The sequence below is a fragment of the Eschrichtius robustus genome, chromosome 6 (assembly GCF_028021215.1).
Source record: "Eschrichtius robustus isolate mEscRob2 chromosome 6, mEscRob2.pri, whole genome shotgun sequence".
Lineage (NCBI taxonomy): Eukaryota > Metazoa > Chordata > Mammalia > Artiodactyla > Eschrichtiidae > Eschrichtius > Eschrichtius robustus.
In genome coordinates this window covers 75122830-75138035 of record NC_090829.1, presented here as the reverse complement: position 1 = coordinate 75138035, position 15206 = coordinate 75122830, and the positions used below count along the sequence as shown (strand labels likewise).

Below are 15206 nucleotides of genomic sequence, written 5' to 3'. Positions count from 1 at the left end.
AAACTGGTTTGTTGAATATATTCAATAAATGTTTGGTCTTACCCTTTCTGACTCCTTTAATAAGAATCACTAATAATTGACTTTTTAAAACTTTATACAAGAAAATTTAGACAATGTGATTTTCTTCTTAGAGGAAAACAGAAGTGGAAGTAGAAATTAAACACATACACACTAGGGAAACAGTTTTCCTATTCATCTTTAAACAATGGTAAACCTCATCCAAATACATTGAGAAAAAGGAATTTCAGTTCCAGAATGGTATCACATTTCCTTGTTTTATCAAGCTTTTAGTTGAATAGATTTCAGATAGAAAATAAACTGTAATGGCAGGGAAAAAAAGAAACATTCGAAGTCAACAATTTATAAACAAATCTTTAAATCTCTATTAATGGTCTGCAATAGTCCAAAATTCTTGTTGTAAATGCTTTGGGTTTTTTGTTATCATTTCTAAAAAGGGGCTAACTCCAAATTGATTATGCAAAAAGAACTTGCTTTTAAGGAAAGCTTAAATCACATGCTTCATTTTTTTTTACAGTGGCAAAAAACAAGTAATCATGTAATTCTGATGAAACTTCGAAGGTAGACTGATCAGAAATGAAGGAATCATTTTCTGCCCTAATACTGCCTGCATTCAGAATGTATGGTATTCATTCTCTGTAGTGCAAAGTCAGCTATTTCCTCTCCTCTTATCTCCTTAGAGTAATATAAATCAGAAGTTACCCTGACACTGTGTATGCTGTGTGAATTACAAAGCTATTGACAGCAAAATATGATATACCTATCTATTATAACAAAAAATAACCACTGGGCAATAAAGTCTAAGTTTCTTCGTACTTAGAAGTATTTTATGATTTGCTTATAATTAAAATTGTGGCGAAGTTTATGCCTATTAGAAAAAAATACATAATGTTTGATTAGGAGCACTGGCCTTTTCTAATAGGTCTACCTAACTGGAATACCAAAGTGATGAAATCTCATAATCATCACTGGCAGAGTATATTTACTTATAGTGCTACAAAGGCTAAAGCATGGCTACTACCAATTCTTAGATATCTGACAAGCCACACACAATTCCACTACTTTTTGTGGGTTTTCAATTCACAGGAAGTTTATTATGAACTGATAATTAAAAGATCTGAGCTTAAAAAGTGACTCTACCACACACAAGTCTTGAAAAGTTGGGTCTCACTGAACCAAGATGTAAAAAGAGGGGTTAAGCTGGATGATCTCTAAAGGCTCATTCAGCCTAATATACTGCATTCTAAGTAAATTCGATTCTCTATTCTAACTCCTCCTAGCTACTTCCTGTTGGAGCTATGAATGAAATAGTCAAAAGGTAGTTAGTGGGAGGTCAATATGAGTCTAGATTGATTTACCAATTTAATTGGTAGGTAGCTTTTCAAACCCTAAAAATTATAGTCATTACAAACTTCTTTGTAACACAGAACGATCTAAAAACCACAACTCAATCTTCATAGCTAAGAATAAACCATGTGAGACCTGTAATATTTTATTTGTTAAAAATGAACAGCTTCAGAATAAATCTAGATGCAACTTTTCCAAAAAACGCCAAAAAGTACAGTGTAAAGCATCTCCTCATTAAATATAAACTTTCATTTTGTGATGCACTGCATCAATGTTTTGGATACACCTTGATGCAAAGGGAAATTTAAGTTGCATCCTGTTAAAAAAAAAAAACAAAAAAAAGCTTTAAGAACTGAAAAAGGATAATTATAACCACATTCCAAGAAGGGAAAATTTTCCTCCAAAAAAGCATATTCTTTTGTTTATATACAACATGTTAGCACTCAAGAATTTTAATTTGGCTGTAACAAAGGCAAGATTCTGTATTTAAAAAGAAAATGAATTACAGATGCATGAAGAGCAAAAGTTTAATATACCAAAGACACTTTGATGCACTTAATATCAATATTTGGGGCAATTTTTAAGATTAAAAAAAGGCATTAATAATAGCTCTGTACAATAATATTTAAAATAACAAGAAAACGAAAACATCTTTATACCATATTTTCACAAACTGTTCTAAAGACAGCAAACTCGTGCTCAGTTGTTTTTCCTTTGCTTCAAAATAAGTTACCAGTAATTCTCAACCAGTCTAAAACGTATTGTTCATGGATCGAATCTAAGCATTCATACTTGCAAAAACGTTTTGCAATGAGTCCTCGGCCTATGGAGAGACTAGAGTTTACTTTCAAATTGTATGACTGGCTTCCAATAATCCCTTATCAGTAGACTTACAAGCAAAATACCAGATATTAAGGATCAGATTTAATTCTTTGGTATAAGCAGGAAACTGTTATTGATAGCTTTCCGTGGCTAGCATAAACCAAGTAACCCAAGGGGCATGAGAGACAACAATGAAGTCTAGTATACACCACAAAGCAGGCAGGAGCCATAACTTAATGTTTTGTGTTTTTTTAACAGGGAAAATCAACACTAATAATACACTGTTTGGAAACTAACACCTACTTAGAGGTTTCATCATTATAGCAAACCAAAAAGTTAAGCTTCAAAATGATCAAACTTGTAACGTGTAGTCTATTTTGCTGCGTTTTGGCATTATACCCTAACTTATAATTTACAACCATCTAAGGACGTTTAGCACTAGCTTGGCACAACAAACTAACTCCTCCTAACCCTCCAGAGTGTGGGGGGAAAACCCTCTTCTCACCATAAATGCCTGAACTTTATACAAGAAATCAGAAGCAGAGGTACAAAACAAGGTTATAATGTAACTCTATTATCATTTTGCACTTTTTACCTGGTGACATATACAAGTACATTTTTATTTTTAGAGCTGTATACTGTTTAATTTAGCAAACTTAAAGTTTAACTTTCCTAAAAAGAAGTCTAGGGCTTTATGGCTAATTATACTATCAAAATATCTAAGGGACTCAATCCATTTTAAAAGTATAATTATTCTAAATATCATTTGAAGAATTCTTTGTGGACACTAGACTCAAGACTACACTAAATCCAAACAGTATACCTGTGACCTAGGTTTTAAAGTTTTTCTCCTCAGTTACCTGTCTTCCACCTGCTACTTCCTCTCATGCTTTCTTCATTTCCTAAACACAAATTATCAGATTTTTACACTGGACTTTCCTCCAAGGAGGCTCTATCAGATAACCTTGTAAACACCCATTTATAGCTTTCAAACACTAAAAAGACTAACATTTTAAACTGAGCCTATGCCTAGAGTCACATTTCTTGTTAAAAGTTCAGCATTAAGGATTTACTTAATCCTTAATTTACTTAATCCTTAAACTCTGGAGGATTAACCTAACGTTATTTGAAAAATGAACCAAGTTTAGATATTCCCATAAATCTTAAACCCCCAAACTGGAATTCTAATAATTTTTTTATATCCCTAATGAAGAAAAGTCAATTGCACTTATTACATCAACACTATTAAAGAATAAGTGACAGCAACAAAGGGACCTACTTCAAATCTTGAAGACCAAGATTTACCATGGCAAAGTGTAAAAAACTGGGCAAAGGCGATGAGATCCTAAATACCACTATCATAAAAATAATCAATTTCTATCTTTCCACCTTCTTTCTGCTGCATGAGAAACCAAAGAAGTCAAATAGAGAATTGTTCTGTCTGGGCCAACCATGAAATCTTTAAGAACATATAGGTATAGTCCCTGTTATTCTTTCACGGCATTATTTATACATGTTAAAAAAAAAAACAACTTCAAAAATAAAAAATAAGAGTTATTTAGCCTTGTGAATATTTTGAAATAAAGTTTCTTGAATTTCTGTGATGAACTCTTCAAAGAATTCGATTTTTAAAAGAGTCATCACTCAAAAGTCCCTTTGACATGGGACCTATCCCACAGTTACAAAGCGGCTTCCTCCTTTGTTGAAAGTGAGAGTGGCTCTTTGTTCCTTCAGGATCCCAAATCGCTCATTCAAAGTCATCCCTGTCTAGAGAAAACGAAACAAAACAAAAATTAACAACTTGACTGTAAGCCACATTTGCTTTGGAACAATAATGTGATCATAATGGTGATTCATAGTAAAAACAGCTAACATTTCCTGAATATTTGTATGTATGAACTCCTTTAATTCTAACAAACACCATACGAAATAGGTGAATTTAGTGAAGTTTAGAGAAGTTAGTTAAGTTGCCTACTTGCAGCTTTAGTATTGAAACTGACTCAGAAACCCTATCTCCTAACCATTATAATATTATGTACTATATAAAACACATATGCTGTAATGCTTACAAGTTATATACCCAAAGATTTCTCTATCTGAATTATTTTTAGGGTCTGCAAACACTGCCACCAACTCTAGTGATACCTCTGATAAAAGTTATTTAGATTTGTGAATATTTTGAAACAAATTTTCTTGAATTTCTGAGTTCATTACAGATATTTAAATCAAATTCAAATCAAAATCTGGTTTTGATTAATAGCAGAAAAAGCACCCCAATTATACTTCATTTCTGAAAGGAAAGTAACAAGTGACAAAATAAAATAAAAATCAGCAAAATAAATTTGGTCGAATTTCCTTCTATACAGAAATTCTTACCTTCAGTTCCAAAGATTCTTATGTCAATGGACACACACAAAAAATTTGACAAAATGCAACAAATAAAAATTCTCAGCAAATTACAAATAGAAGGGAACTTCCTCAATCTGATAAAAACAACCTACTGCTAACATCGTGCTTAATGGTGAAAAACTTAATGCTTTCTCCTCAAGCCTGGGAACAAGGCAAGCAAACATGCTCTCAACACAGAACTGAAGGTCCTAGCCATTATAATACAGAAGAAAAAGAAAAGGTTTAAAGATTGGAAAGAAACTCTAAAATCCTAAGTAATCTATAAAATTACTAAAAGTAGTTAAGTGAATTTTAGCAAGATTACAAGATACAAGGTTAATACAAAAACTGTCAAAACCATGGTGAGATATACCACTTCACCTGCATCTGAATGTCTAAAATCAAATGACAGATAATAACAAATGTTGGCAAGGACATGGAAATATTTAGAACCCTCTTATATGCCGGTAGGAATGGTTCTGCAGCTACTTCTCCAGAAAACAATCTGGTACTTCCTCAAAGGTTAAACACAGAATTACAATATGAACTAGCAATCCACTCTTAGGTATTTACCAAGGAGAAATAAAAACATATACTCATATACAAACACACAAATGTATGTGAATGTACAGGTTTTTGTGTGAGCATATGTACATGAATGTTCAGAAGAGCATTATTCACAGTAGACAAAGAATGGAAACAATCCAAATGTCCATCAACCGATAAATAAAATATAGTATATACATATGGTAGAATGTTATTCAACAATAAAAAAAAAAACCCTGATATTCATTATGGATAAACCACGAAAACACTACGCTAACTGAAAGAAGCCCATCACAAAAGTTCACATATTATATGATCCCATTCACATGAAATGTCCGAAATAGGCAAATCCAGAGACAGAAAATAGATAGACCAGTGGTTTCCTGGGGTTGAGGAGCATTAGGACATCCTATTTAATTCATTATACAACATTTGTTTTGTTAATTAAAATGTTTTCAGTGAACAGCCCAGAGAAATACAGGGAAAAAAAATTTACCTGTTTTCCAACACTATTTATGTCAAATTGAAGGGGGACACCTTTAGGAACTTTCTTTACATCAGATTGCTCCCGTTTTGTCAAGAATGAGGGCACAGCAGTACGAGTTAATCGTGGTTTCTGAGTTCTACCAGAAAAAAATTAAAAAGAGACCAGTTTAACAATCAAAAGAAGAAAAATAAATCATTTTGTACATAAGACATCTTGACTTGTACACATGTTCAAATGTATGAAGGCTACTTTATTTACATTCTCAAAAGAAAAAAAACCCCAAAAAACTGGTTCTTTTTATTTTTTAAAGTATAGTTATTTACAATATTGTGTTAGTTTCGGGTGTAGAGCACAGTGATTCAGTATTTGCAGATTATATTCCATTATAGGTTGTTACAAGATAATGGGTATAATTCCCTGTGCTACACAGTAAATCCTCATTGCTTATCTATTTAATATATAGTAATTTGTACATTAATCCCAAACACCTAATTTGTTCCTTCTCCCTTCCTTCTCCCGTTTTGAGTCTGTTTCTGCATTGCATATACATTCATTTGTATTATTTTTTTATAATAGATTCCACATATAAGTGATATCATAGAGTATTTGTCTTTCTCTGACTTATTTCACTAAGCATAACATTCTCTAGGTCCATCCAGGTTGCTGCAAATAACAGTATTTCATTCTTTTTTATGGCTAATATTCCATTGTATACATATATACATACATACACGTACGTATACATATATACATACATATATATATATATACACACCACATCTTCTTTATCCATTCATCTCTTGATGGATACTTAGGTTGCTTCCATGTCTTGACTACTGTAAATAGTGCTGTTATGAACATTGGGATGCACATTATCTTTTTGATTTAGTGTTTTTGTTTTTTCCAGCTATCTACCCAGGAGTGGAACTGCTGGATATGGTAGTTCTATTTTTAGTTTAGTTTTTTTTTTTTTTAAATTATTTTATTTTTGGCTGCATCGAGTCTTAGTTGCAGCATGCGGGATCTTCACCGCGGCACACGGGATCTTTTGCTGCAGTGTGTGGGCTTCTCTCTCTAGTTGTGGTGCGTGAGCTCCAGAGTGGGTGGGCTTTCTAGTTGCGGCACACAGGCTCTCTAGTCGTGGCTCACGTGCTCAGTAGTTGCAGTGTGCTCGGGCTTAGCTGCCCCACAGCATGTGGGATCTTAGTTCCCTGACAGGGATCAAACCCACGTCCCCTGCAATTGGAAGGCAGATTCTTAACCACGGGCCCACCAGGGAAGTACCTATTTTTAGTTTTTAAGAAATCTCTATACTGTTTTCCACAGTGGATGCACCAATTTACATTCTCACCAACAGTATCACAACGGTTTCCTTTTCTCCACATCCTCTCTGACATTTGTTATTTGTAGACTTTTTGATGACAGCCATTCTGACAGGTGAAGTGATACCTCATTGAAGTTCTGATTTGCATTTCTCTAATAATTAGCACTGTTGAGCATCTTTTCATATGCCTGTTAGCCATCTGTACGCCTTCTTTGGAAAAATGTCTATGCAGGTCTTCTGCCCACCTTTTGACTGGATTGTTTGTTTTCTTGATATTGAGTTGTATGAACTGTTTGTATATTTTGGATATTAACCTGTTGTCAGTCACATCATTTGCAAATATTTTCTTGCATTCTGTAGGTTGTCTTTTGATTTTGTTGATGGCTTCCTTTGCTGTGCAAAAGCTTTTAAGTTTAATTAGGTCCCATTTGTTTATTTTTGTTCTTATTTCTTTGGGCTTGGAAGACTGATCCAAGAAAATACTGCTATGATTTATGTCAGGGTGTTTCCCCTTTTTTCTCTTCTAGAAGTTTTATTGTTTCATGTCTTATATTTAACAATAAAATGGTCTAAAGATCATTATGAGTTTTTTTTAAACATCTTTATTGGAGTATAATTGCTTTACAATGGTGTGTTAGTTTCTGCTTTATAACAAAGTGAATCAGCTATACATATACATATATCCCCTTATCTCCTCCCTCTTGTGTCTCCCTCCCAGCCTCCCTATCCCACCCCTCTGGGTGGACACAAAGCACCGAGCTGATCTCCCTGTGCTATGTGGCTGCTTCCCACTAGTCATCTATTTTACATTTGGTAGTGTATATATGTCCATGCCACTCTCTCACTTCATCCCAGCTTACCCTTCCCCCTCCCCGTGTTCTCCAGTCCATTCTCTAGGTCTGCATCTTTACTCCTGTCCTGCCCCTAGGTTCTTCAGAACCACTTTTTTTTTTTTTTAAGATTCCATATATATGTGTTATCATATGGTATTTGTTTTTCTCTTTCTGACTTACTTTACTCTGTATGACAGTCTCTAGGTCCAACCACCTCACTACAAATAACTCAATTTCGTTTCTTTTTATGGCTCAGTAATATTCCACTGTATGTATGTGCCACATCTTCTGTATCCATTCATCTGTCGATGGACACTTAGGTGGCTTCCATGTCCCGGCTATTGTAAATAGAGCTGCAATGAACATTGTGGTACATGACTCTTTTTGAATTATGGTTTTCTCAGGGTATATGCCCAGTAGTGGGATTGCTGGGTCATATGGTAGTTCTATTTTTAGTTTTTTAAGGAACCTCCATACTGTTCTCCATAGTGGCTGTAACAATTTACATTCCCACCAACAGTGTAAGAGGGTTTCCTTTTCTCCACACCCTCTCCAGCATTCACTGTTTGTAGATTTTTTGATGATGGCCATTCTGACTGGTGTGAGGTGATACCTCATTGTAGTTTTGATTTGCATTTCTCTAATGATTAGTGATCTTGAGCATCCTTTCATGTGTTTGTTGGCAATCTGTTTATCTTCTTTGGAGAAATGTCTATTTAGGTCTTCTGGCCATTTTTGGATTGGGTTGTTTTTTTGATATTGAGCTGCATGAGCTGCTTGTGTATTTTGGACATTAATCCTTTGTCAGTTGCTTTGTTTGCAAATATTTTCTCCCATTCTGAGGGTTGTCTTTTCATCTTATTTATGGTTTCCTTTGCTGTGCAAAAGTTTAATTAGGTCCCATTTGTTTACTTTTGTTCTTATTTCTTTTGGCTTGGGAGACTGATGCAAGAAAATACTGCTATGATTTATGTCAGGGTGTTTCGCCTTTTTTCTCTTCTAGGAGTTTTATTGTTTCATGTCTTACATTTAGGTCTTTAGACCATTATGAGTTTATTTTTGTATATGGTGTGAGGGAATGTTCTAATTTCATTGTTTTACATGTGGCTGTCCAGTTTTCCCAGCACCACTTGTTGAAGAGACTGTCTTTTCTCCATTGCACATTCTTACCTCCTTTGTCATAGATTAATGGACCATACGTACATGGCTTTTATTTCTCTCTATTCTGACCCATTGATCTATGTGGCCTTTTTTGTGCCAATATCATGCTGTTTTGACTATTGTAGTATTGTAGTATAGTCTGAAGTCTGGTAGGGTCATACCTCCAGCTTTGTTCTTTTTTCCTCAGAAGTTGCTTTGGTAATTTGGGGTCTTTCGGGGTTCTATATAAATTTTAAGATTGTTTGTTTTAGTTCTGTGGAAAATGTCCTGGGTATTTTGATAGGGATTGCATTAAACCTGTAGATTGCTTTCGCTAATATGGTCATTTTAATAATATTAATTCTTCCAATCCAAGAGCATGGGATTATCTTTCCATTTCTTTGAATAATCTTCAATTTCCTTCATCAACATTTTATAGTTTTCAGCATATAGGTCCTTCACCTCCTTGGTTAAGTTTATTCCTAGGTATTTTTTAAATGCAATTTTAAATGGGAATTTTTTTTTCTTTAACTTTCTCTTTCTGATTTTCATTATAGTGTATAGAAACACAACAGATTTCTGTATATTAATCTTGTATCCTGCAACCTTGCTGAATTCAAAAAAATACTTGGTTCTTGACTGACTAATCTAGAGACTAAGATTTATAAATCGCTCACAGAATACCTCTGTAAGTAGAACTACTAACTTTTCAACAATTTGGAAGGATTGGTGATTTCCAAGGCTTGATCTTCTACTAAAATAAAGCAACCTCTAAAATCTTAGAGAATCATCCTAGGTTTTCATTTCAATCATTAAAATGGTTAGATAGTTAAAAACAAAACTCCGTAAACCTAGAAAGTTGAAAAAATTTTTTATTATTTTATTTTCTTTTTAAAATGTTCATCACATCTCACAGAACTGATTTCATAACCTACTAATGGGCCACATACATAATGTGAAAAATATCAACACAGAGATATTTTCCTCTGCTGTGTTAGAAGACTGAGTACGTCTGCATGAATTTCCAAGAAACTAGCCAATCTGCTAGACTACTGGCTGATACAGGACTTTCTTTAAATTTCAAGTATAGAGCTTAGATTTTCATTCCTGATACTTTTTGATGGGAAAAATTTAAGAGTGCCAGTTATGGTCTGGTCTATGGCTAGGTCAACTATCAGGTTGAATTTGATGATATGGTTTTAGAACTTTCTTGAAATGCATCCTTGACCTCTGGCCCTGTGCTTTAAGTCTCACATCTTGCCTGTCAAATCGGGGTTCAGTTCACCCCCCATCCCCTAGGCAACATCACTTCCAGCTTCAACCTAGAAAGTTTATAATGCAATAAATATAACGGAATGGTTAACTAAATTAAGGTCATCTAGATAAAAGAATACATTATGAAGCCTTTAAAAAGAAGGTAGATCTGTATGTAATGAAAAGTAAAGAAGTCCAAAGCATACTGGGGGGAGGGGGAGAAGGGAGCAAGTATGCATGGTATTCTCATTTATGATTATACACAAGAAATAGATGTACATAGTATGTTATATGGGCACCACATATTTTAAATAAATATATGAAATTGTTAAAAGTGGTTACTTTGGAGCTGTAGAACCAGGAATCAGGGAGCTTTTACTTTTAACTTTTTTTTGTTATTTTTGATTTTTTTGTTTGTTTTTTTTTTTTTGGCCATGCTGTGCAGCTTGAGGGATCTTAGTTCTCCACCTGACCTGGGCCTCAGCAGTGAAAGCCCCTGCTGAGCCCTAACCTCTGGACCACCAGGTAATCCCCTACCTTTTATTGTATATTATACTATTTCCACTTTATACCACAAGTATTACTTTTACCCTGTCTCAGTTTATCCTAACGTGAACATCATACTCTGAAGAGAAGTCAAATATTTTTTTATTATCTTATATAGAGAAGTTATAGTTTTCGCAAAATAAAAAAAAGACTTACACTGGGCACTGCACTGCTCCTGGATTATCAATGGATACAGTCAAAATTCCTCCATTTGTGGTGGAAGTCCGCCATCTAGTTTCAAAAAACCAAAAATTTCATTAAAATGACAGTTTATGAATCCTATAGTGTATTCCACATTAAAACATACATTTTAAAGTAGCCATTACTTTTTCTTAGTTTTTTAGGAAATACAGACACCTGGGCCCCACCATGATATAATTAATCAGCATCTTGAGTGTAAGAACTAGACACCTGAATTTATTAAATATTTTTCAGTGTAACAAATATATGCACATAAAAAAATCAAATAATACAGAAAGGCTTCTAATAAGAAACAACAGTCCTTTACCCCACTATTCTCCCTTTCTGCTCCCCAGAGGCAGCACTTTTAACCTTTCCTGTTTTTCCTGCTTGCTAGTTAGTTACCTCCAGTTCACTAAACAAAATGCGTATGTAATACTATCTTGCTATGGTAAGGATTCAGCTCATTACACTATCCTCTAGTTTCTCTTCCTACCTCTAAACGTTTTGATGGCTATATCACTATTTTACTTCCATTATAACTTTAAATATACTAAAATCTCTTTTTTTAGTAGTGTCTCTTGACATTATCCCCTACCCACTTTGTATAAAAGGACAGTAGCATCTCTAATTCCTTCCCTCCACCTCTTCACCCATTTTGTACCTCTCACTTTTTATCAGCTTTACTTTTAGATTTATGTTGGCCAAAATCTGACATTTATATCACACTGTTACCAAATTAAGTATTTTGTGCTTTGTTCTATAGATTGATTCTTAAAGTTCAAAACAAATAAGCCGCATTTACATTATTACAATTATGTAAATACTGTTTATTGCAGAAGCAAATAGGTCATGATTATTATTTCCTTCCTTTTGGTTTCCAATGCCTGACTCCTGTGCAAAAGAATATTGCCAGCGTCAAGTTTAAATAGTTGCCTTTCTGACACGCCAATTGCTCAAAATCATGCCCATTATAGATGGCATCATATCTGGACCATGATCATGTTTTATATGCTTTGTTTTCACAGAAGTAGCCATAATTTTAAATGATTTAATTTTAAAACCTGATTATATTGATGGAGTATTACAACTCACACTTGGGGAGTGCAATTCTAACAGACAAAAATACATTCTTGAAAAAATCCTTCATGGGGTAAGGAGAAAAACACAATATGTGAAAAGATAACATCCTATTGTTTTTAAAAATCTATAAATTTTCTAAAAGCGCTACTGGATTTTCTTCTATTTATTCCCTGAATTGGTTCATTTGTATGAAAGTAGTTATAAGAAAATAAAGAGCTATTTCATTAAAAAGGAATAAACAGGGCAAGAAAAAATTTAAAATACAGAGTAATGTATTTGGTGCTAAAAGTTGTAACACTGACATGTGAAAATGAAAAAGGTTTTTGGGGAAAAAACAACAAAAACAACATAGGATTTATTTATTTCAGGCTCAATGGTTAATTCACTTCTCATTTAATTTCTTTTAGACTTGGGTACAAAGTAATTTGGGTCACTACTATTCTGGGAGTTTTGAAATGACATCTTGAAAAACAAATTGAAACTTACTGACGAGTTCTCTTTGCTACTACATCGTCTAGCAGTTGTTCTGAGTTCAACTGGGCCTGAACCTGAAGGGAAAAAAAAAGCAGTAGATCCCATAGAAAGCAGAGGATTTGAATCCAAAGAGCTACCCTGCTCTGTAACTTTATAACCCAGTGTGGTGTGTGAATGCAGGAGAGGGGCATGTGCCTATTCTGACAACACCTCTTTGTTCGGGTTCCTGTATCAGAACTAGCAGTAAAAACAAGTTTATTCCTAAATAACATGTTAAATTCTTATAAGACACTGCCACTGAGGACAACAAAAGAGAAAATAGAAAACAAAAAAAGGAATTAATCTAATGTCATGTTCTCCATATTCTAAACCCAAACCCTACCTCAATCATGGGCCATGTCTATGATAGAGGATTACTAAAGGTGGATGTTCAGGATCCTTTGTTTGGGTAAAAAGAAAACACTACCAAGGGTTTTTTATACCTTCAGGCCTCTCCTGAAAAGAAAAGTTGCCTGACGAGTGTCTTTCTGATGACTTAATTTATTTCCACTCCTGGTAAAATTGGCTGGAATGTTATTTCTGCAACAAAAACACATACACCATGAATAGTGTGGGCCACTTAACAACTTTCAAACATCTTGAAAAGATAAGCAAAAATATTTAAATTCATAGGATGAAAATCTGAGGTACACTAAACACAAAGACTCTGAATTATACCCTTGTTTACATGAAGCTATTGAGATCTGATTTACAAATACCTCCCTCTGTAGCAGACTACATAACAATGTGGTTAATTCTGACCTAATTTATCTTACAAATATTCAACTGTTTAATATTCTGACATATAAGGTCTCTTCTGAAGACACTGAAATAACATTTTTAATGCTACTTTCTAAATTTGGTAAAAGACATAAATGCACAGATTTATTAACAGGATTAGTACAAAGAAAAGCACACCTAGGCACATCATGGTCAAACTGCTGAAAACTAAAAATGAAGAGAAAATCTTGAAATATAACATCTTCTCCAATTTTCTCTCCTTCACTCAGAAACCTTCATATATTAATATAAATCACACAGAACCTTACACTATTCCACTGTTTGCTCTCTCCTGCTTAGAACATTGTAATCTTAATTATATGTTTGACTTGACTTTCACCAATTCCTTTCTGGTTTCTATAGAAAGTTGGTAAAACATGAGAAAACAAATTTTCATTTCTGTCTACTTATTTATTTTTAAAAATAAATGTTTAACAGGTCACCTAATCTTACCTACAATCTTATAGAGGCTCAAATGCAAAATTTCTCTGCCAGCCCAATTAACATGCGCTCATTAATGGCTCATGTAATTGACAAGCTCTTATTTGAGAAGTTTCCCTTTTCCAAAAAAGTACTCCCAAATAATTCCCAAAAGAAAAAGAGATGATAGTTGAATAAAGCTGCAATTGTAGCCATTCCACTTATACAAAAACTTCATTTCAGGGTTTTTTTGCTTTGAATTATCTTCTATAAAAGATGAATAAAAGGCATTTGTAACTGAAATAATAAGAAAACTTCACAGCCTGTCAATTACTTTATCCTTACAGAGAACAGAATACCATAACGATAGGCCACAATTTTTAAGTTTTGTTATACTTTTTTTAAATTTATTTATTTGGTTGTGCCAGGTCTTAGTTGCAGCAGGTGGGCTCCTTAGTTGCAGCAGGCGGGCTCCTTAGTTGTGGCATGCAAACTCTTAGTTGCGGCATGCATATGGGATCTAGTTCCCTGACCAGGGATCAAACCCGGGTCCCCTGCATTGACAGCGTGGAGTCTTAACCACTGAGCCACCAGGGAAGCGCTGTTATATCTTTTTTAAATTAAAAGAAAAATAATTTCAGCTTACGAAGCATTCATGCAAAATTCTTTCAGGTTTGCTTTTCCCACAAATAACATACACTGTTTTATTAAGAGCCATTGAGACTATATAACAAATTCAGCTTTCAGAATTCTCAATTTTGAATAATTCTGGAAGAGGTGTTTTTACCAAAACGATCACCTTTTGCAATTTTACTCTATATGTCGAGAGAGAAAGACACAGAGTTATGCTTTTTTAAAAGGTTTACAATCAGTTAAATTCATCAATAACACTGGTTCTAAGAGATAAGCAAGCTATTGCTGAATACTTCCATATTGGATTTTCAAACAGATATCCCAAATATCTGTCTTGAAAATGACCAGATACCTACAAACACCACTGCAAATTCATTCCTTTGAACTCTCAGTGCAAGAAGTCCATCTTTATTTATGATGTATAACATAACATTGTCTTATATTTGAGTACTTACTTTCTATTTAACTGGTTAGGTCTCTTGAGAGCTGCAACTGGTTTTCTCTGTACTTCATTTTGTCTCAGAAGGTTTGCCTTCCTTTTTAACGCTGGAAAATATCGCTCTATATTCTTTCAGAAGGCAAGAAACTATGTTAATTAGATTGCTTTTTGCTCTATACCCTACTACAATAAACATTTCTGAGGCAGAATGGACAGGGACTGACCACTGCTTAGATGTACAGGTTGTGCTAAAACAACTTGAATATTTCCTGTCTAAGTGACGAAAAAGATAACTACATTATACTTAAAATACTTGCAACAAAAGAAGAATTCAAACAGAAGAATGAATTTTTTTCTATTTTGGTTATGTTCAGTTTGAGGTATTCTGAGGGATGCACAGGTGATGAGGAAACATGGTTCTGGAGCTCAAGAGAAGAACCCTGTAGAGAGCCA

At 34.1% G+C, this 15206-nt stretch overlaps 1 protein-coding gene across 1 annotated transcript in view; it reads right to left on the bottom strand.

Annotated features, from left to right (window-relative positions):
* Positions 1-76: 76 nt before the first annotated feature.
* Positions 77-15206, bottom strand: part of FYTTD1 (forty-two-three domain containing 1) — a 35010-nt gene continuing 19880 nt past the window's right edge. The window contains exons 4-9 of the mRNA XM_068546553.1: positions 14770-14882; positions 12925-13021; positions 12455-12516; positions 10862-10936; positions 5618-5744; positions 77-3954 (exon numbers count right to left, since the gene is read on the bottom strand). Coding sequence (XP_068402654.1) covers positions 3856-3954; positions 5618-5744; positions 10862-10936; positions 12455-12516; positions 12925-13021; positions 14770-14882 — 573 coding nt within the window. The 3' untranslated portion in view covers positions 77-3855. The remainder of the gene's footprint in view (positions 3955-5617; positions 5745-10861; positions 10937-12454; positions 12517-12924; positions 13022-14769; positions 14883-15206) is intronic.